At 39.6% G+C, this 23,118-nt stretch overlaps 1 protein-coding gene across 1 annotated transcript; it reads right to left on the minus strand.

Moving 5' to 3' along the window:
• Nucleotides 1-16,339: 16,339 nt before the first annotated feature.
• meox1 (mesenchyme homeobox 1) lies at nt 16,340-22,628 on the minus strand. Its single transcript, XM_079845489.1, has 3 exons — nt 21,833-22,628; nt 17,712-17,884; nt 16,340-17,082 (listed from the first exon to the last, which is right to left on the minus strand). The coding sequence occupies exons 1-3, from the start codon at nt 22,296-22,298 to the stop codon at nt 16,960-16,962; spliced, it is 762 nt and encodes a 253-aa protein (XP_079701615.1). The 5' UTR covers nt 22,299-22,628; the 3' UTR covers nt 16,340-16,959.
• Nucleotides 22,629-23,118: the final 490 nt, after the last annotated feature.

A 23,118-nucleotide genomic window follows, 5' to 3' on the forward strand; every position in this document is an offset into this window, starting at 1 on the left:
AAATCCACAGCGGCGGCGAACAGAGTGCACGTCAGAAGCAGAGGTGTGTGCGTTGATCTGAGCCTCATTGGTCTGTCGCCGCTCGTCAATGTCAAAATATTTGAGAAAACCAATCAAACCAGAGTAGGCGGGCTTTATGCTCACACAGATGCTGCTGAGGCTGAGCCACAGACCGTAAAAAAATATGGACGACGCGACTTCATTGACTTCCGCTGACCAGAGTTGAAGCTTTCGTAGGCCCGCTCACGCCGCTGACATCTTGGGACCGAGTCTGCGCAGTAGCAATCTCGGGACTGGAGTTGCGCAGTAGAGAACAGGAAGTAGAAGCGCGATTATCAAAAGCCCGCCCACACTCTCACAGATGCAGAACAATTAATTATATTGGTGTGAAATAAACAGTTATAGAAATGTAGAAATTAAAGCTAAAGCTCCAATCTCCTCCCCAAAATCCCGAAAAAAGTCCATTAGTGCCTCAGTGAAAACTTCACTCAGAGCAGCCGTCAATCTCAGCTGTCAATCATGACGTCACAACCCCCGTTTTTACAGCATCAAATAACTAACTAAAACTAAACTTATTTAAAAAACGAACACTTGAAATGAAATCATCGTAATAAAAACTGCCTAAAATGACAGAAACCATCTTTAGGAAACAATTATTTGAAGTGTAATTGAATTGTTTAGTGTGTATCGCGTCCATTCTAATACATGGAGGGGTGGGGTTTAGGAGCTATACTGGGACTGGCCACCGGGGGGCGATCGAGGCGCAGAAGCTTCAGTTTCTGACAGGAGTGCTGCAGGCTTGGGCTGAGCACGAATTTTAGCAGCGCGAATCGACTTCAAGTATGAGATATGTAAGTAGCTAAACTAAACTTTTCATATTTGACAGCTGCTTCTTTAAGTCAGAAATGTTAAACAAATGACAAAAATATTCAGGCAAATTAATACATTTTTGTCTAATTTTGCCATTTTGATTTGAAATAGGCCTATGTAATGTCATTTATAATTTAATGAACAAACAAGAAATATTAAAGGGTTAGTTCACCCAAAAATGAAAATTCTGTCATTAATTACTCACCCTCATGTCGTTGGACACCCGTAAGACCTCCGTTCATATTCGGAACACAAATGAAGATATTTTAGTTGAAAGCTGATGGCTGAGAAAGGCTTCAGATAGGCCTCCATTGGCATTCAGTACATTGACACTTCCAAGATCCATGAAAGGCACTTAAAACGTCGTTACAAAGTCTATCTCATCACAGTGGCTCTACAATAATTTTACGATGCGACGACAATAGTTTTTGTGTGCAAAAAAAAATCTTAATAACACCTTTATCCAACTTGTTCTCGACTTCCGTGTGTGCCTCCACGACGCATGCGCGAGAATAAGACGTAGCGCCGGCGTTCGGGAATCCATGAAATGCACACTTAAGCCCGATTTTGAGAACTACGCCGAGACCTAAAGCACGATCAATGTAGAATCCAACAGCTTAGACACACGCGTCTTCCTCTGCTCGTAAACAAATCGCTTCTGGGTCATATGTCCGAACGCCGGATCTGCGTCATATTCTCGCGCATGCGTCGTGGAGGCATACACGGAAGTCGAGAACAAGTTGGATAAAGGTGTTATTTAGATTTTTTTTTGCGCACAAAAACTATTGTCGTCGCATCGTAAAATTATTGTAGAGCCACTGTGGTGAGATAGACTTTGTAACGACGTTTTAAGTGCCTTTCATGGATATTGGAAGTGTCAATGTACTAAATGCAAATGGAGGCCTGTCTGAAGCCTTTCTCAGCCATCAGCTTTCAACTAAAATATCTTCATTTGTGTTCTGAATATGAACGGAGATCTTACGGGTGTCCAACGACATGAGGGTGAGTAATTACTGACAGAATTTTCATTTTTGGGTGAACTAACCCTTTAACAAAGTAATATTAGTAATAAATGTGTGCATATTGTAAATTTAAGAATTCCATGTGTAGCTCTCAGTAAATAAAAAAGCTATATATATATATATATACAGACTCCATCTCTTTATTTATATATATATATAAAGCCCTTAGCCTAATCCTCATTAAAAAGGTTAATTCTTTCATAAAAGAACTGGAATGGCCAGCCTGCTGGCACGGTCAGTAACTGTAGGCAGCAGGCCAAGCAGGTTCCCCCATAGGGCCAGTTCCAGCCACATATGTCTGAGACTTGAGCTTTGTTTGTCTGCTTCATGCAGCTCAGTATCCAACAGACGTGAGTAAGACACACAGGGCTGGCATTACCACTGCTCACACGCTAATCCTGCCCAGACCAAACAGCTTACCCTGGCCAGGGGGAACATGCTCGTGAAAGCAGGTGTTAATTAGAGCCAGCTCAGTGTGGTGGTGCTGCTGGTCTATGCGTGTCTGTGAAGAATGGGTGGGCTCATGTGCTGTGACATCACACTCACACCGTCCCGGTGAGGGAGCGCACACTGACAGGACTTTCATTGTTTGCTGGGAACGGGATCCATGTGTTAGAAATCCTCCTCCCACGTGTCGCAGACATAGACTCGGACTGAAACCCAACACTGGGCCCAGGAGCACCATGCTGATGAAAGACAGTATTAAGGCTCCAGAAATCTGAATCTCAGAAGCCTGTCACGCCACAGCTCAGCCATCGCCACCCCCAGTCCCCCGCCCATGGCCTTATGGGAGATGGAGTCTGAGTGTGGGGGTGGTTAGAAGTTGGGAAATAGGGGAGTGTGTTGAGCAGATGAAGTATTTAATTCACATTCTTCAATACTTCAAAACGGTTAAAATCTCAACCAGCTCTTGAAAACAGAACAGGAAAGCATTTGAACAGGATTGCAAGTAAGATTATAGTTTTCATGCAGTCACACATATAAAAGCCTGTTTAAAATCTGTTCATTAATGCACCTGCCAAGTCAGTTCTAGTATATAGTTCAAGTTAAAAATTTTAGTACATGGATGATTCTTCAATTTAAGGAAATTTTTTGGATGGATTTAAAATACAATTGCTAAATAAAAACAATCAGCGTGTTTTGCGTTTTCATGTGGACGCGTTTTTTTTAAACAGAGGAGGGCCTAAAATCATGGCTCGATGATGCACTGGAGCCAATGAGCATATGGCCCCTCCCCTAACACTATAATAACTTGAGCGCATTAGCATCAGATCGCCCCGCTCAATCGCAAGTTACTGTCTTTACCGTTAGTTACTACAGCCTACAGTTTGCTAGCTACAGTCATGTGAAAAAGATAGGACACCCCATGAAAGTCTTTTTCAACAAATGGATATTGGATTTTCATTTTAACAATATTGAGAGATGGAGGTAATATAAATAATAACACTAAGAACTAATACAACTGAAGAAATGTCTTTAATGTCTGAAATGTGTTTAAAAGTTATTTGTAAAATGTACTTAATATAAATGCAATATTTGGTGAGGAAAAAGATGGGACACCTCCACATTTATTTACTATAAAATGCAAAAAATTACAATTGAGTGCGCCACATCATGTGCAAAAGATTAGAACATTGTTTGAGAGGATTGTGGAGGGGGCTGTCTTGTTTAAACCTCAGACATTTAGTTTGGTTTGCTCTTGATTGTTAAAATTAGTGAAATCCCCAGGCCTTCAAAAAGAAGGTTGTAGATGCATATGAGTCTGGGAAGGGATTTTAAAAAATCTCCAAAATATTCAAAATCAGCAATTCCACTGTCCAGAAAATGATTTACATGTGGAGAACATTTAAAACAACTCCCAACATGCCCAAGTCAGGCCGTCCTAGCAAGTTCAGCCCAAGAGCAGACCACAAGATGCTTAAAGAAGTCTCCAACAATCCTAAAATGTAATCTTGGGACCTACAGGTAACTCTTGCCACAGTTGATATCAAAGTACATGCGTCTACCATAAGAAAGAGACTGCACAATGATTTGCATGCGAGGTGTGGAAGGAGGAAACCCTTGCTGTCAAAAAAAAAAAAAAAACATCAGGGCAAGACTAAAATTTGCTAGAAAACACAAAGACTGGACTTCTGGAACAATGTGGTTTGGACAGATGAATCCAAAGTTGAATTGTTTGAGCCCAGTAACAGAAGACATGTGTGGCGCAAACCAAAGACAGCACTTGAGCACAAGAACCTCATACCAACTGTGAAGCATGGGGGTGGAAATGTCATGGTTTGGGGCTGCTTTGCTGCAGCAGGGCCTGGCCGACTCACTATCATAGAATCCACGATGAATTCTTCATTGTATCAGAGGGTTCTTGGGGAAAATGTAAGCCCATCTGTCTGAAAATTGAAGCTGAAGCGGATGTGGACTATGCAACATGACAATAACCCAACACATTCCAGTAAATCCACCAAGGAATGGCTCAAAAAGAAAGAAATGCAGAGTTCTGGAATGGCCAAGTCAAAGCCCGGATCTTAATCCAATTGAGATGCTGTGGGGTGATTTGAAATGGGCTGTGCATGCAAGAAACCCCTCAAACATCACACAGCTGAAAAGATTCTGTATGGAGGAGTGGGAAAAACTCTCCCAGTCGATGTCAGAGACTGACATTATCTCATTATAGGTTATCTCAACCAAAGGAGGCAATACCAGCTATTAGAGCATATGGTGTCCTAACTTTTTCCTCAATAGGAATTGGCATTTTTGTACATCTTTTAGTAAATAAATGATATCGGGGTTAAAATGGTATTGTTTTTGGTTCAATTACATCACATTTATCTATAGATATTGTTTGAAAGACGATCAAATATTGACATGTCCATATTTCTTAAAAAATAACTAAATATTTCATGAGGTGTCCTATCTTTTACATGACTGTATGCCTTTGTCACATAAATGCATATTACCTGGTTGCGATCATTTACAAAACAGCTCGGTCTCCTTATTCAAATTTCCTAAAAACAATGATATCAAGAACAGGTGGATTCATTTTGTGAAGATGGATAGCTGAGGATCACCACCAACGCCTCTGCAGTGAACATTTTACACCGGATAGTTTTACAAACTTTAATCGGAGATTAATTCACTGATGGGATTCACTGATAATCCGCTGTTACTGCTGAATGGGGCTGCCTCGGCCTTCATCCTCCCGTCCCACCATCATCTGGTGCCATCGTCAGCAGTACGAGCCCACCAATGAGTGTACGTTTCCTTGACAGTTGAGAGAGGCAGCAGCTTTCTAGCGCGTGGCCGTGCTTTCAGTGCTGACAACGGACACATTTTTGTCAATATTTTGATAACTGATTTTATGTACGTGCCATTTTTTTATCATTCAAATTTGGCTGGGTGATTAATAACACATTTTTCTGTGCTGTGACAAACTCAGAACACATATTTAATATTGCTTTACACAGACCTTAAAAAGATCCCCGTTCACACGGATCTGGGAAAATGACTAAAAAGGCCGTATTATCCATGTCAGGCCAGTAGTTTGCCTATGTCACTTTGTCAAGAAACACCCCGCAAAGTAATATGCATGCGTGAACATGTAACACTTGTAATTACACAAATTCACATTTTTGTTGTCTACATTGAGATGATAAAGGCATTGTTTTCAAAACTTTACACTTTGAAACCACTTTTCAAAAGTTTGCGTTTTCAGGCCCCCCAAATGCTGTTGTGTAAATGAACATCCAAAACGCATAAAAAGTTTTCCGCATTCAGTTGAAAAGAGTGACGTGCAAACATACCCTTAGTCCTCAGTTTCTTTGTACATGGTTCCATGTCGTCTTGGTATTATGTGGTTGTGCTTTTCAATTTCTCTTGTGATTTCCTGCATGTAACCATTTGTATTTATCATTAAAGACAAATTACATTTGCCTCTAATTTCTCAATAAGTGACAGATCAAAATGTATTGATTGAGATTACCATTACAAGTCAATACCATCACAAACAATAGCAAAGTTTCTGAGTCAGTCATGATCACTATTTGATTTCATGCATTTTCATGAATTAGCAAAAAATAATTTACAAAGATTGTCAATATTTACATCATCTTACCAGAAGGGGCTAATTGGAGCGTGCTATACAACCAAACCTTGACTTCTTGGTCTGAATTGCATGTGCTTAAAGCTCCTGTGGCTTTATTTTAAGATGGAGCTCTTGCATGAAGCTTACTTCCCCTACTCAAAGTGTTCCCATGGTTTTGAGTGATGTTGAGTGAGCCGACCCTGAACGAGGTCCTCCAGTGCCCATCTACACAGACACACATGCTCACACCAGACCCTGAAATCAAGCAAGTCTTCTAAGATATTTTGGTTTCTATATCATCTCTCTCTCTCTCTCTCTCTCTCTCTCTCTCTCTCTCTCTCTCTCTCTCTCTCTCTCTCTCTCTCACTCTCTCTTCTTTCAGAACTTATCGTCATTCATCAATAAAATGATAAATAGAGATTTTCGTACACTTCGTACACTTTTCAAAATGCAGTGGTAACACCTCATTTTGTAGGGTTGCAGGTTCTACAGAACCTGAAAAAATTCAGCTGGAAAAAAATTATAATCTACTAAATAGTAATCTAACAATTATTAAATATAATAAAATATAGTTTACACTCAATAAGTGAATATAATACAAAAATAAATGAATAAAATAATAATAAATAGAGAATTCATGAAAATTAATAAAAAAATAACAAAGTTGATTTACATTTTTTTATTGAGTTGACCTTGACAGGGTTGGAACTTCCAGCGGTGATCTCAAAAGCACCAGACGTAGGATAAAATAGCAATTGTTTTAAGGAAGAATCTGGGGAATGTTGAACCACATACTATGTTTCTTAATCTATGAGCCTCTCATATTTTCTAGGTACCAGTTGATCCCACATCATCTTTTACTATAGACAATAAAAATTGAGGTAATAACTTTTATTGATCATACAGTCTGTGCTATAGTAAGAGGGTCTATTGTTTGGTGTATGGTTGTGGTTCACTGAGCCAGGATCTCGCAGGGGCAGCACCCTCAGCTGCCAGGATCAATTGTATTGGGTATTAAACTTCTGTGGCAGATACCGGATCAAATGAAACTATCAGACAAGACTTCTTTTGTTTGGTAAAGAGCTGTCTGGCAACCGAGACACTTCTGAGAGAGAGACAGGGGGAGGTAGACTGAAAGAGAGCAGCTGATGGATAGCGACTTTTATTCTCCACTATGGGCCGCCATGTGCATGTGGTTATTTGTTACTGAAGGATCATTAAATTAAATTATTCACTTTTTCCCCGCCTTTAACTTTGTTAACTCTGCTAGCCAGTGCAAGCATTTTTTATAATTTTCTCAAAATTTTCATGGACCCCAGAATATTTTGTTGATTGAATATCGGAAAATGCCATACATATATATATACTGTATATATATAGTTAAAGTTAAATTCATGAACAAATTGGCAAAACTCGCCATTGGCTGCATCACTTGTACTCACGTACCTTATATTGAGGGGCGGTGCCACGTAATCACCAGCAGTCTCACAATGCCTCGCTGCTGACTTTTCATGCAACGTTGATGCTGTGCTCTAACCAGCCTTTTGGGTGTGTTTTTCTCCAATAAAAGGCCAATAAAAAGCCTTGAGTGACCATCCGCCTATATATACGACTGGGTCAGAGCATCTCCAAAACTGGAGCTCTTGTGAGGTGTTCCCATTCTGCAGGGGTCAGTATCTATCAAAAGTGTTCCAAGAAAGGAATAGTGGTGAACCGGCGACAGGGACATGGGTGGCCAAGGCTCATTGATACAAGTGGGGAGCGAAGGCTGGCCTGTGTGATCCGATCACCTACCAAAGCATTGTTGCAGACCATGTGCACCCTTTCATCGAAACAGTATTCCCTGGTGGCTGTGACCTCTTTCAGCAGGATAATGCACACTGCCACAAAGCAAAAATAGTTCAGGAATGGTTTGAGGAGCACAATGGGTTTGAGGTGTTGACTTGGCCTCCAAATTCCCCAGATCTCAATCCAATCGAGCAAACAAGTCCGATCCATGGAGGATTCGCAACTTAAGGACTTAAAGGACTTTCCAGATACCACGGCACACCTTCAGGGGTCTAGTGGAGTCCATGCCTCGACGAGTCAGGGCTGTTTTGGCAGCAAAAGGGGGACACAATTAGGAAGTTAATGTTATAATGTTATGCCTGATCAGTGTATATATATAAATATAGATTTCATGCATTCTTTTTTATCAACACTTGAATGTGGGTAAGTTTATCTGGGTAAGATTATGTCCGGATCGGATTCAGGACGATGATCAAAACATAGATTGTGTCCATCAACACCCCCAAAGCTTGCACAGTCCTAACCACTTCCTGGGTCGACATTTCATTCAGTGTGAATGAAATGCATAAGCAATGCTTCTATTGCTTTGCTGAATTCGGAACCGCATACTAGTACTTGTACTACTTTTACCACATCTTTCTATGGCAGAAATAGTAAGAGTAGTATGCTATTATATGGCTGAATCCCAAATCGCCCCCTAAACCCTCAATCACTATTCCCATACGTTAGTCCACTAATACAGTTCAGTTGATAGAGTGAATGAAAACAAGTGAGCGAATTCGCACAGCCGTTGAGCCTACAGTACATCGGCTGTACACTCGTTATTGCGGTGCAATGTGGGATAGAATGAGTGCACTCGATAACGTCCACTATGTTTTCGGACACCACTACAAATGGATGTCCCCTCAAATAATGTCCTATTTGAAGGTATTGAGGGGATTTCGGATTCAGCCCTTGTTTCTGCTTCTTGTTTACTTGTGTTTTGATCCAGAGATTCTGTACTCTTTTAGAAGATGTGTAATAGCGTGTGTATAACAGTGAAAATATTAATTACTCGAAAATTCTGTCAATGGCAAAGCGTTGTGTCATAAATGACAGAAAATTACATATTATTTTCTTAGTAGAGTAGAATGTGTCATGTAATTTTTTTTCTCAGAAATTTTATTACTAGAGCTTTCTAAGACTAGGATGGTAGATGGTAAACTTTTAACACAATGCTTTTACAATGCTCTTGGGTCAAGCAGTGATTTTCATGTTCCTTTCTAGATTATTCATGTTGCACTGTGGCCCGGTCCTGTCCTATTTCTTTCCTTCAGTGAGGTCCAAACTACTGAAAAACAACAAGAGAATATTTTTAGTAGATTCATTTAGTAGAACAAATTTCCTCTCTACTTTGGGTTATAAGAGCTGTCAAAGGAACATGGCAGGAAGTCCTGCATAATTTAAAACTGCGCTGCGCAGCTCCGGCCCGTCTTGAATGATTGTGCAATGAAACTGTGAGATTTATTTCTCCTGAGGGGATCACTAATCATTACAGGGGCTTTTGGGGGGCGCGGATCTTCGCTGACCACATCCTCTAAATAGAAGCTGTTTCAAAAGATTCTCACACACACATACGTACATGCACACACACCTGAACATGCATTCTTCTTCTACTTTTTTCTCTCCAGTGGAAGTACTGTCTTGGGAGGATGTGCGGAAGCTATCACACATTTCCTCTGTTTCTTCCTCCCCTCCTTCCCAGCAGTTTCTTCCCTGGACAAGGGAGAAAAAAAATCAGACAGAAATGTGCAGGTTGTCTGAAGACAATAGTGTAGAGATGGCTATGTCTGGGTCAGAAAGAGAGAGAAGAACGGCAGACTTGTTTTATGGTGTTTCTTTAGGGCCCAGTGGCTTGATGAAGAACAGTCATCCTGTGCCTATGTGCTTCTGTGTGACTGGAGGCTGAAATATCAAAGACTGTCTGTCTGTCTCTCTGTCTGTCTGTCTATCTATCTACATTTTTGCATAGTTCTAATGGACTGAACAGCAATAAATAATAAATAAGATCTCTAAAAAACGAATATAATTTAAAGGATGAGTTCACTTCAAAATGAAAATGTCTTGATATTTTACTCACCCCCATCTCATCCAAGATGTTCATGTCTTTCTTTCTTCAGTCGAAAAGAAATTAAGTTTTTCGAGGAAAACATGATTCCAGGATTTTTCTCCTTACCATTGACTTCCATTGCAACCAAAATGTTGAAAGTCCAAATCAATGCTGTTTCAACGGCCTTCGAAGGGCTTCAGAGGCTCTGCGCGATCCCAAGCGAGGAATAGGATCTTATATAGTGAAGCGATCGGTCATTTAAAAAATAAAAATAAAAAATGAATATACTTTTTAACCTAAATTGCTAATCTTGTGCTGGTTGCGCTCGCCAGTGATTGCGCAATCACGTCGAAAACGTCACACTAGACGTAGACGGAAGTACACTTTATTTCAAGGGTCCACTTTAGACATTCTACTATGTAAGTAACTTGTCAACTAACTCTCATTAAAGTATTAGACTGTACTAGACTGTAGTAGACTGTTAGGGTTCAGGTAAGTAGAATAAGTTGACATGTAGTTGCAAAGTTAGCTTTAGTCAGTATAGAATGTCTGTTGGGGGAGCATCAAAATTAAGTGTTAGCAGATATTAAAGTGCCCCTATTATGGTTTATTGAATATACCCTTTCATGCAGTGTATAATAGCGTATAGCTCTATTGTCTCCCAAAAGAAAATAATTGACTCTAAACCGCCCAAGCGAGTAGTTTTTTGTTCGGATCTTACAGCGTGACAGTTCTACGTCACTAGAAATGATATTTACATAATGTCTGCCTATGCTGTACGTTGTCTGCCCATGAACAACTCGTCCCGCCCCCAAAAACACTGTGATAACTGCTTCTCAAATGTTGGGTTCAATGCGGGATTCGCAAAACACATGCTCCTCAGAATCACAACCTATATTATTATTTATTCATGTATATACTTTCTACCGGGTGTTCAAAATACGTGTTTTGTGTTTTATATTGTGTACGTTTCTGGCTAACCCACGTTATTACTGTCTTACTGAAATACTTCTGCAGCTGTGTGCCACTATTACCTAAAACTGTGTCTATTAATTCAGATTGTCTGTCGTTCTTACTACTTTGAGTAAAGATAAAGGATGGAGCAAGATTTGTTTTGGGAACTTTAATGTTACATCAGTCATTCACGCTATGCTCGGCTAACGTATGCCCTGTTATTGATACACACACCCCGCACGTGCACCGCAATGAATTAGAAATATACATTTTGGCTTATTGATGGGCATACTCTTGTTAATGCTGATGGTGAGGAATTACAGCTGCAACATCTCATAATGTACCTCAAAGTGAGTAGTGTATCACTGAGAAACGTCTTGTTCAAGTCATCCTTGCGATGGAGGTTCGGGCTGAATTACTAGTTTTTCCAATGTTTCATCCTCAGACTCGGGCTCAGATTGAAATGGTAAAATCGACACCATCGCTACGGTCTTTATTGTGTACAATCGCAGAGCTTTAGGAAGCCTTTGCACAGCTCCGGTAATGGCCGTTTGTTTGCGGTAGACCGATCACAACAGACTGGGCCATCTGGCCAATCAGAGGAGAGCAGAGAGTTTAAAGACACTGATTCATCCATCGAGTCATTTGAGAATCATTTAACATCGTGGTGATGTGCAATGCATATTATGAGAAAATGTAAGTGTTTTTTGACCTTTGATGCATATAAACCTGTTTTTGGAGACCTCCAAAACTGTCACGTAGCGATAGGGAAAAATAGAGCAAGGACTCAAATGCAGATAGGAATGAGTATTCATTGTAAATAATAAAAATAAACACAAAACAAAAACCCACAAGGGGGAAAATCAAACTTAAAATAATGGAAATACAAGGAGCAGGAACATGAGCAGGAACATGGCAGGAAACAGACGACATAAGACATACCACCACAATGAACCAGCACAGAACTGAAGACACAATGAGATAATAAAGGGTGACAAATCAAGCAGGAAATTAGGGAGAACAGGTGGGGCAAATAAACCAATAATGAGATAACAAGAAGGGCAGGGTGACAAGGAACCAGAGACATGACATGACATCATATCAAAACATGACAAAACCACCACGGGCCTATACCATGAAGCCGGTTTAGCTGGCTAGCCAGATATGTTTAGGATTAGATTGTGCCAATCCTGGGTTTTAGGTACCATTAAAGTGGTTTGGCTTTTAGCAGTGTTCATCTCCATAGTAACTTATGCTCCACGGCTAACCTGCTCCAGGGCAGGTTATGTTCTGGATAAGAGAAATTGCTGTGGGCACACCTCTTGTGCAATAAAGTCACTCCCCCTTTTTCTACTCCAAATTAAAGGTTACTATATAGCAAATGGTTTTTAAAGACTAAAGCGTCTGGCTTTTAACCATGCTTATTTATAATAATAATAATTTTGAATGATTTAGATATCATTTATGTAATTATTTTACCCATAATCAATTACACATGTATCATTCTAGTTAATCAATCATTTATAGGCACTTTGTTAAAATTAATATAAATAGCCTATATAAAGGTCATACAAATAAGCTTTAAAATCAATAAATAAAGCTATAAAAATTAGGACATGTGAGCTTAAATGTTAAAATCTCTCTATATATCAACTAAACTATAACTTTTACTTGCATTGACGTATAAGATTTATCTTTAAGTTGTCCTCTTTCATAGACAGCTCTTTCCTTCTTGCTGTGTAAATTTGATTAAATTCTTAATATTTTTCAATCGTGTAATATTCTGCAGAAGAGAGAAATTAATCTCACTACTTCTCTCGCGAGAAGTTTCACTGATCCACAGCATGTGATTGGCTGTTCACTACTGATGTCACAGCTAAACTCCTAAACTCAGGATCAAAGCCTGAGTTGACAGAGAAAGCTGATGATCAGCATCATGGGACGACCAAAGCCTGAATAGATTGGTTTGGTTTTGTCAACTCGAAACTAATCCTGTAACCCTGAGTTTGTTAAACTACCATCATGGTACAGGCCCCAGATGTGCTGCACATCAGGACAAGACAGACATGTGACAAAAACAAAATCAGGAGCCTTTAAAATAGCATAATAGGGGCACTTTAACCAGAAAGTGTACTAATACAATAATGAGAGTTAGTTAACATGTTGCAAAGTTACTTATAGTTAATAGAATGTCTAAAGTAGACAATTAAAGTGTTACCAAAATAATTAATAATGTGATTACAATAAAAGCACCTACTCTGGAAGAATTTATTAATGTCATGAAAGGTATTTTTATTGTGTTATGATGTGTCTAATAGATGTGCTTGCATAAATTAAATAAATAAACTGTAAAAAGATCATTAAAAAGTTATTAAAAATAAAAAGGCATTTTAGTCATGCATAATGTCTTTTCTATTAATGCACTCAAAAAATGTTAAGCTTTTTTTAAGATTGATGCAATTTAATTAATAGTAAAATTCCATAAAATTGAACTGAATAATCCTTTACGTAATTTAATTAAATAAATTGAACAACCCTCAATCAATTATTCAATTAAATTACGTAAGGATTATTCAATTCATTTTGTTGGAATTTTACTATTATTTTACTATTACTATGATACCATGTAGAACAGAAGTAAATTGTGTAATTTTCCTCTACTTAAAAGTAAGTAATTTTATGTTTTATATTATTTGGTTTTGATCTGTATGATTTGTTTCACGAGTTTGTGTGCCCATATAATCTTAGTGAAAGTGGTAAACAGATTTGGCTTGCTGTATGCTGGGGCTCGGAGAGGATATTATACCCGAGCTCCGATTGCCCCCCTATAATAGGCAAAATTTTACAAAAAAGGAGGAGCAGGGGAGGAGGAGGGATGCAGCAAGAACAAACAACGGGAAGAGGTAAGCTGCTGGTTTTATACCTTGGTATTAATTGGAAGATTAGATGGGCGTACTCCTCTCGAAATTACGTTTAATAACTTCACTAATGCTTAAAGTCCCAGTGAACCTGAAGTTGCAACTGATTTTATTTCAGTGCTGTGACGTATTTCCAAGTGAAACGGAATATTGAATAGAGGGTTTTACTTCAGCGCACTTCCTCTCCATCTCTCGCCCATAGCAGACTAAAGGTTGGAGGGGATTGGTAAAGGATATTCAAACCCAAGCCGTCAAACTGACCTCATCTCTAAGACAAGTAATGTTTGCTAACAAAGTAAATAAAGTTGATTTTGATTTCATGAGGACTTTAAAAATGCTCTACACTCAAAAAAAAAAGGTTCTATATGGCACTAAAAGTGGTTCTTGGTTGTAATCATAGAGGAACCACTTTTGGTGCTATAGCACCATATCTTAACATGTTCTGTATATGGTTGCGGTGCTATATAGCACCTTAATCAGTGGTGCTATATTGCACCTCAGCAAAAGAACCGGAGTAGAATCGCTGAAGAACCACTGAAGCACCAAGATTGGAAATTAAAAAGGTTTCCCTATGATTACGAGCCAAGAACCACTTTTAGTGCCATATAGAACCTTTTTTTTTTAGAGTGTATACGCTAAAGACTTGCACTGAAAATTACTTGGAACATGCTTTTCCCAAAACAAAACAAAAAATTTGAGTTTTTTTATTTCTTATCCGTTGTCTTTAGCTACAAGAACATGTTTTAAGCATTAACAAATTGTACAAATCAAAACCAAATAACATAAAACATAAAATTAAGTGTATTAATACAAAATGTGGTTTGGCATGGCTTGTGGTTGCATAGCTGAGCTGTGTGAAGGGTCATGAAGCTTTGATGTCAGAGTGAAATGTTGCCTCTGTAAACAATAACACCATACAGATGGACCACAGCACTGAAGCAAAGCCTGCGAGCCACGCTTTAATTCTGCAGCCTTCTCATAGATCTGACCTGCACACCTCCAGCTATCCATCACACCCCCACCCACCCCTCAAAACACTCACTGAGTATGCCAAACATCACCAGCCTCTTTACGTGTTTCCACTATTGCATCAGAGTCAAACTGTGATGTAAAATGCTGCCTTATAGTTGCATTGCAAATGTATTTTATACAAACGTGTATATTTTTTTGTGTCTGTTATGCTGGGCACAAAAGGTTGAATTGACAAAGTTTACAGTCATCATGAGCTACTTACTGAAATGTGCATTCATCATTGTGAGCTGAGCCACAGAATGATGAAGCTGCCCCACTTTGTCTTCTGGTTTCTTTAGTTAACTGTCAGTCTACACTGTGAGCTTTCATCCTTTTCAGTAGGCCAGACTTTCTCTTCCATCTGTCTCTTTTTCTCTCGTTTCCTCTCTCCTTTTTACCCCTGGAGAATCCTTGTCTAAATGAAGTCACCGGGCAAACGAGTGCGAGTACTCAAGATCACGTTACTTAACATGCTATTTTTTGGGGGCCAAAATTAAACAAAACGGTGCGGTTCTGTTTAAACAGCGTGTATGTGCATGTGTCTTTAAGAATAAATCCCCTACTGTGTTTATTTTAGTAAACGTCGCATGTGTAAATGGACCACTGGAGTGTGCTTTTATTAGGAGCTCTAATATCATAATTAAGTTTATATGCATGGCTTATTTTCATAGTCATTACTAGAAAAGCAATAATACTGCATGTAATGGTGGAAAGCAAGCTGTGGCTGAACAGGGTCAGCAACACTGTACGACTTAACCCCATCATGGGTGTATATGGAACTATTCCTGCACTTCCACCTCACAGGCCACTCACCTCTCCAGTCTTTGTTTGGCTGGCCGGCGAGCCAGAGTATAGGCCCACCATTGTGCGTCCCTGGACCCTGGATGCTTTACCACTGTTTTCTTTGGGAAGCAGGAAATTGGATGACTGGCTACCTGCTACAACAACATCCTGTACTTGAGAAGTCATCTCTTTACTCCTACCCACCTATTATTCTCCACACCGCTACAGAACCGGTCACTCTCCAGACTTCTGGTGCGACTGGTCCCCACGTGGGCTGGTCTGAGTTCTGGTAAAAATTGATTTTTAGGCCCATCCAGATGCTTCCGTCAAAACTTTGGGGCCAAGAGAGTTGATCCCAAGCATTTTCATCAGTGCTCTGAGAGCATTCTGGAAGATGATCAATATAAGGAATAGTTCACCGAAAATTTACAATTCTGTCTTTCTTCGCACACCATCATGTTATTCCAAACCTGCATAGCTTACTTTAGTTTGGGACTCTGATTTACTTTTATTTCATGGACAAACAGTTGAAAACATTCTTCAGAATATCTTAGTGTGTAAACGACGACAGAATTTTCATTTTTTGAGTGAACTAAACCTTTTATGGGTATGAAACAACCCCTCCTGGATCTTAAATTTATCTCAAATGTATTCATGTCATGCACACCCATATAGTTTAAAAATCGCACAGAATTGATTTGTGTCGATAAAATGTACATTTGCTTTTGCATAAAGCTGCCTCCACGCCAGCAGGTGTCAGTATAAAATCATTAGTATTACATTTCAAAGGAGACCTGAAGAAAAAAAATAATCACAATTAGTTTTTCCTTAGTTTTCAGATTTATTCTTTTTTTTCTCATTTTTATGTAACATCTGTGCTTTATTAATTTCATATAAAAAAGAAAGGTACAAAAAAGGGAAATGGTTTATTCTAAGAGCAACCTGACAACATAGTTTAAGGGTACAAATACAGACATGTGATATCAATGCTTTGGTGGTTTGGCGTGATCCTAAGACCGTTTGTCTATCTGTGGAGCTTCACAGGTGGTTCTGATCAGGCTTTAGGCACCGCCACCACCACAGTGTGGAAGACCTACATCATGCCGTCATGGCTGGAGGTCAAAGCTATTAAACCAGGGCTTGAACGGTTAATATAAATTGTTTTCACACATGAGTAATTGGGTTTTTATAGGCCTCTGATTTCACTCGATCTGTTTATGAATGAAAGTGAAACGTGGACTGAAAGTGGATGGTGCTTCCAAGCTGTTGAAGCTCTGTTGATAATTAGTCATCTGAGCGAAGAGAGCAACAGGAAGCAAGGGCGCTTTTGTCCATGAAGCAGTGTAACGGGATACGTGGAAGGACAAGTGAAAAAAATGGACATCTTGCGTATTGCCGGGGTGAGTTGGGTGACTGTAAATATGAGCAAACGTCTAGAGCGGAGTTTTACTCAGAGCTGGGCGAGGCAGCTGAGTCCATCTCATCTGCTTCAAGGTCATGAGGAGATGCTGGCTGTCCTCCTTTCACTCTCTTCCACTTCATCCGTCTGTTTTGAAACCACACTTTCACCTGTGAATCAAAACGTTGATGCGTTAAAACTGTCTGGAAATGATTTTGAGAATAAATGTGCACTCTCTTGAGTGATTCGAAATAATTCTGCAGCCAGCAAATCATGAGATTTGTGACATTATATCTGACGGCTAGGCTCTGAGGAACGCAAGCCTGTGACCCCTGTGCATCTCTCTCCCCGTGGAAACACAGGAACATGGACCATCTGTTCCCACACTATTTTTACATGCTCCTTCTTGACTGAATCTGTCTGCCACTCATTTTTGAAAGCAAAGTGTGGCAGGCGGCCAAGATATGTAGGATGCATCGGAAAAAGTGGAGAAAGAGTTGCAAAGGGATTCGGGAGAAGCCCAGAGTTGTGCTGGGATCTGGCATGTGATTGAGACTGGGCCTGGGAAAACCATCAAGGACCAAGCTAAGTGTGGTCTGAGCATAACTAAAATAAAAATAAAAAAACAGCCCAGTCCGAAATCGCTGAAGAGCAAAGTCAGGGATTGATGGGATGACGGCTCTGAGTCGGTGTTGTCAATCATATTTCACATAGACTTATTTAGACTTGACGAATGAGTGTTTTCTTAGCTGTTTTCAGCCAAAAATACCACTAGTATGAATCGAATTATCTATTGTACCTGTCTCTCAGTGAGGTCGAGGTTGACAGCGATCTCATAGCGCCGCAGGCGGGTCAAGTAGTTGTGGTGGGTGAATTCGGCTTCCAGCTCCCGGAGTTGCTCTTTGGTAAAGGCCGTTCGCTCCTTTCTAGCCTTGCAGTTCGAGTCTGCCTTGAAGCTTGAGTCGTGAATATCTGGAAGATACAAAGGAAAATAAGACTAGTAAGCATTAGTTTTGTGGTCTATGGCAGTTAAAGAATTTTTTTTTTTTTTAAAGCAAACTTTCGCAACAAGTTTACTTCACACTTTAAAAAACGAAAACAAGACAATGCCTTTCTTCTGTGGAACAGTTAGTTTTTTTGTCCATACAATGAAAGTCAATGTGGTCCAATGTAGTTTTAGACACTATACTGTAAAGTTGTTGCCTTAAGGTTTTAAGTACAATCAACTTGGATGTTTAAGTAATTTCAACTTAAATTACATTAAACTGACTGAAAAAAAGAGCCGAATCTTGTATAACTTATAAAAAAAAGTAGAAATTTAAAGCAATTTAAAAACATATGTTGTTTATTGATCTTTTTTTTTTTTTTACAGTGTACTGACTGTAATTGTACAGACAAACATTTTTCAAAATATCTTTCCACAAAAAAAAGAAAGTCCTGCAGATTTGGGTACGACATGAAGCTGAGTAAATGATGACAGAACTTTCAACTATTCCTTTAAAGAAAGAATAAACTCAAACGCAACACTAAAGTTCAGTTCCCCCAGGAGCGGTGTGTGTTTTCATGCATGTTAAGTTTAAAACGCTGTCTGCATTAAAACATGGTTACAAGCCGTTTTGTGGGCCACACAGGGCACACATTTGCACAGGGCTCAGTTCAGATCACAGGGTGCTTGAGCCCCAGTTAAAGCATGCTGGGAGTTTGGGGGTTGTCAAAGCTGCAACTGACCACAGAGGACTCAAGTTAGCAAGGAATTCACCGGAACATTGTTAAATCCGCTAACAAAAGAACAAAGGCTTGAATGAAGTCTAAGAGTGTGTGTGAATTTGTGTCCTATTATTCCCTGACACACAAAAAATTTTTCTTTCAAAATGCACTCTTATATTCAAGTATGGTGATTTACGCTACACGGTTTTGTGTAAGTTTAATTAGTTATTCCAACCTTGTGAACCCTTGTATATTAGAACCGGTAGCACTGAAAGAGAGCTGATGCAATTTCTCTGAAATGACTTTAATTTGTCAATGCGAGAATTCGTGCTTCGTGTTCGGCAGATCCTGGCCAGACTATGAAACGGACTGAACTGCCAGATGTGAGTGGGAAAGTGAGACATGTACTTTCTCACATATGGCAACCTGTAGCCTCTGTTCTTTTTAGAAGGCGCGATATTATCGTCATTAAAGTCCTGTTCATTTAAATGCACTGCCGAGGGTAGTAAATGGAAAGGTGGTGGCAGGTTGGGGGAGAAACACCTGGCACTGTGTGTATGAGCGTGCTCCAAAAAAACAGACTCCAATAAATTTCCCCAGCAAAAGCCCATAAACATTTAGGGAGCAACCTCCCCTCGGTGGGGTGTCTGGTGGGCATTTGGCATTTTATGTAGGAGGCACTAAAGTCATTTGTCCAAATGAAGTCAGAATGAGTTGACAAGCTTAATTTTACATCAGTTATTGGTTACCAAACACAGTGGAACAGTCAAAATACTGTCTGTAAACATACTGATGCTTAACTCTTTAAAAGACAACTGACAGAAGAGCAGTAAAAAGTTAAATATGTCCATTCAGACATATTCATATTTAGTGTATATATGTAAATGTAATGTAACAAGTTTGCTCAGTTCAAATATTTTCTACTTAAGACTGTATATCCCTGAAGACTTGTGATGTAAGAAAAAGAAAAATGATGAGCACATCCTTCGTGATTCAGAATTCATTTTGGGAGCAAATATCACATCTGTTTACAATTTCATGCAATCATGAGTGTCTGCTTGTCATTTCAGGTAAAAAAAACCTGGTGAAAACATAATCACTACCAGATTTGATTATCATATCCTCGCCAAAACTTTCACACCTTGCGTCGTTCTATCATTTACCCCAAGATTTTACAACTAATTCTGTCAAATTAATGCACGCTTAAACCTCAGATATGAATATTTTCACGATGGTGAATTTCTCTCCAGTCAAATGGAGAATGTGTTCTGTGGAGATCCTGTTACTGCTTAACGACAGGAAAATGTCAATGGATAAGAATGTAGAAGTGGGATCGCAGGCAAGTTATATTACAGACGTGGTCTGGCTTGTTTCGACCGCAAATGATGTAGGGTTACATTAAGGTAACTCAGAGAAGGAAAGCGTATATTTATTCCCCACATTAGACTATGAGGCCTGGATGCATTGTTGTAGAGGGCCTGGTGATGGATTTGAGCGAATCATTTTTAAATGCCACTCATAGCGTATATTGTCATGCTGTTTTGGCCAATTTTATACAAAAGACTTTTGGAGTAATATATTTATCTTCAAGAAGTTTTCCATCATCCCAGAAAAGCAAAGCTGTCTCAGTTTCCACAGAAAGTCTGAGAGATGAAATTAATGCACCAGATGTGCCACAAACACTGAGGTTCACTTTTCCTCCTCTCCGAATAGCGTGAAATTGCAAGTATGGAGAGTGTTCATTACTAAAATTGTGTAGATTTAATCATTTCTGGACATTGTTATTGTAGGAAACCTAAAATGTAAGATATTAAAATGGGTGAATATGAATTTTTGGACCCTTTTTTATATGAGGCGGCCTTAACTACTATGTACTTATATTTAAATTAATAATTTGATACAATGCACTTATTGTGTACATATATGTTTTTACATTTTATTTACATTAAAAAAATTACCTGCATGTAATTACATCTGTAGTTAATTTCTGTAGTTAAATTTATAATTACACTGATGACACTTCCCTTACACCTTAACCCTACCCTTAAACTTACCCATACCACCACACCTGTCCCTAACCTTACCCGTATCCCACCTCAATATCAGCAAAAGTGTTTTGCAGTACAATATGAACACAATAAGTACATTGTATTTATTTTTTGATGTAAGTCCATTGCAGTTAAGGCCAACTTTATAAGGCTAATATAAAGTGGCACCGAATTTTTAGTCAAAAGATGAGCTCAAAACCTTACATTTCGATACACAGAATACTACTGTGGCCTTAAAGGTCATTTTAATAATAATAAAAAAAGATCTATGATCAAAATTTTCAGTTATATGACACTTCTGATCCTGGTTTCTGTGCATCTGTCCTTCGGAGGTGCCATTAGATTGACTTGAGGAGATTCATAACACATAGAGCACAGAAAACGGATCCATGAGCAATTCATTACCATTAAATCTGATTATTTAGTTGGCTTTCATATATTTGATACTGTATAATCAAAATAAATGTTTTACAAAATCAGATCTGGGTTGAGAAAGTGTGACAGATGTTACTGTCAAAACCGCAAACAACTCTAAAACAGCAAACACTTTAAAGCTGAACTTTACCTAAGAGCCTCCAACAATTGAAGGAAACAACTGCAGAATAATATGCATAGAATAATGTGTTAAGGGTCATGCTTGCTGTGAGGAGTTTTAAATAGAATATCTGTTGTAGAATCTATGATATCCTTAAAGAACAATCCAAAATGAAAATCCTGTCCTCATTTTCTCACCCTCATGTCATCAAAACCTGTATATAGTTCTTTATTCTGTTAAACACAAAAGACTATAGTTTTAAAAAGTGTTTTTGCATATACAATGAAAGTCAGTGGGGTCTGGTGTTGTTTTGGACCCCTATTGACTTTCATTATAAATACATTTTTCAAAATATTGTGTGTTCAGCAGAGGAAAGATACAGGTTTAAAATCACGTGAGTAAATGATGATAGAATTTTCATTTTTGGACAAATTGATCACCATCACTGTGGTGGATGGTGTGTTTAACCAGCACAAACCTACCAACTCTTACACTGATTTTAGATACTAAGTGAAATGTTTTACATAATGTGCTACATTTTCTGAACAGGCAAGAATGTTCAAAATGATCCGGATTAAATCACTTCAGCCATCACCTCATATCTCATTCACTCTTGCCTAAATGACTCACCTGTGATTTCTCTTTTCCGCTTGGAGCTTTTTTTCTCTGTGTCGACCGCTGGCACACTTTGAGGCGAATACTCTCCCTCTAGACATGATGTGACTGCTCCAGGCAGCCTGTCTCCCCCTGCACTGTCCATTTCAGCTCCCACTGCTTCTGCCGCCCCCTGGCACGGCTCCTGCCCTCTGCCTCTGGGTTCGCAGGGAGAGAACTGCCACTCCGTCCGCTGGTACCCGCCGTGCGTCTCCGGATACAGTCTGTCCTCGCGTGGATAAGTGTGCGGCGCTGGCACCAGGCAGGAGCTGGAGAAGTCTGTGTAGGCCAGGAAATCGTGCTTCTGGTGCAGGGCAAACGAGGCCTGCTGGTAGGGCTGCAGCCCGGCCCCGGACCCTCCCGAATGGGGGCTCCTGACGCAACCCCAAAGAGCGCCGCCCGTGTGAGGGCTCCGCATGCAACTGCTGGCTGACTGATCCATGCCGAAGAGCACGCAGCACAGAGTAGGTGTCCTCAGAGATGCAGCGTTTTGGGTCTGGTGCAAGTCAACCTGGGAAATATCCACTTCAGCATGTGCACACAAACACCTCAAAGTCCACCTTTGCAAAATCAGTTAGCAGAAGTATGAAAGCAGACACCTTCCTGCAGTGGCCTTTCCTTCACTCTGGTGTAACACATCAGCTCACACGCTCTTCTGTCTCATTCAGCTTTCAGGCCGACCCACTACATCCACTCTCAGCTCTACACGCTCTTTTCACAGTTCTGAGACATTCCTGACAAGCAGTCCCTCCTCCTTTTTAAACGCTTAGGTGGGAAAGAGTAGCAAGTTTATGGAGTGTAACGTGAGCTTGCAGAGGAGGAGTCCTGCGGTCCACATGTTGGTACCCCCCAACCCAGCCCTGCCTCATACTATTAATCATGGGGGATTTTATATGCACATCTAATGGGATTTCCAGGTGCTGGCTTTTAAAGGAACATTGTCTGTAAAATATAAAATGAACACCCACACAGGAAAGTTGACCGGATCCTTTGTAGCTTCCTTTATCCTCAAAACCCCCATTATCACTTTTCCTAATTTTTTTTGTTTTACATTTTTGGTGGAAACTTGTACCCCTCTCAGTATGGACCGTGCTCTACCCTGACGCTCTGTAGTGTTATGAAGTGTGTAGCGACTGTGGACACAGCCAGGGATTTCTCTCACACTGCTGTGAAACGGCCTGACACTAGTAGAACAAACACACAAACATGCTGTCATTCATTTTAACACCAAATTAGTCTGAACTCATTAGCATCTTAATTGT

Source organism: Gobio gobio (genome assembly GCF_949357685.1).
Source record: "Gobio gobio genome assembly, chromosome: 20".
NCBI classification, from domain to species: Eukaryota; Metazoa; Chordata; class Actinopteri; order Cypriniformes; family Gobionidae; genus Gobio; species Gobio gobio.

Coding starts and splice junctions, on each gene's coding strand:
- meox1 (XM_079845489.1), bottom strand. CDS start 22,298: ATGGATCAGTCAGCCAGCAGTTGCATGCGGAGCCCTCACACGGGCGGC. Junction 17,885..21,832: donor GCGGAAAAGAGAAATCACAG/GTGAGTCATTTA, acceptor TGTATCTTCCAG/ATATTCACGACTCAAGCTTC. Junction 17,083..17,711: donor TCGACCTCACTGAGAGACAG/GTACAATAGATA, acceptor TTTGATTCACAG/GTGAAAGTGTGGTTTCAAAA.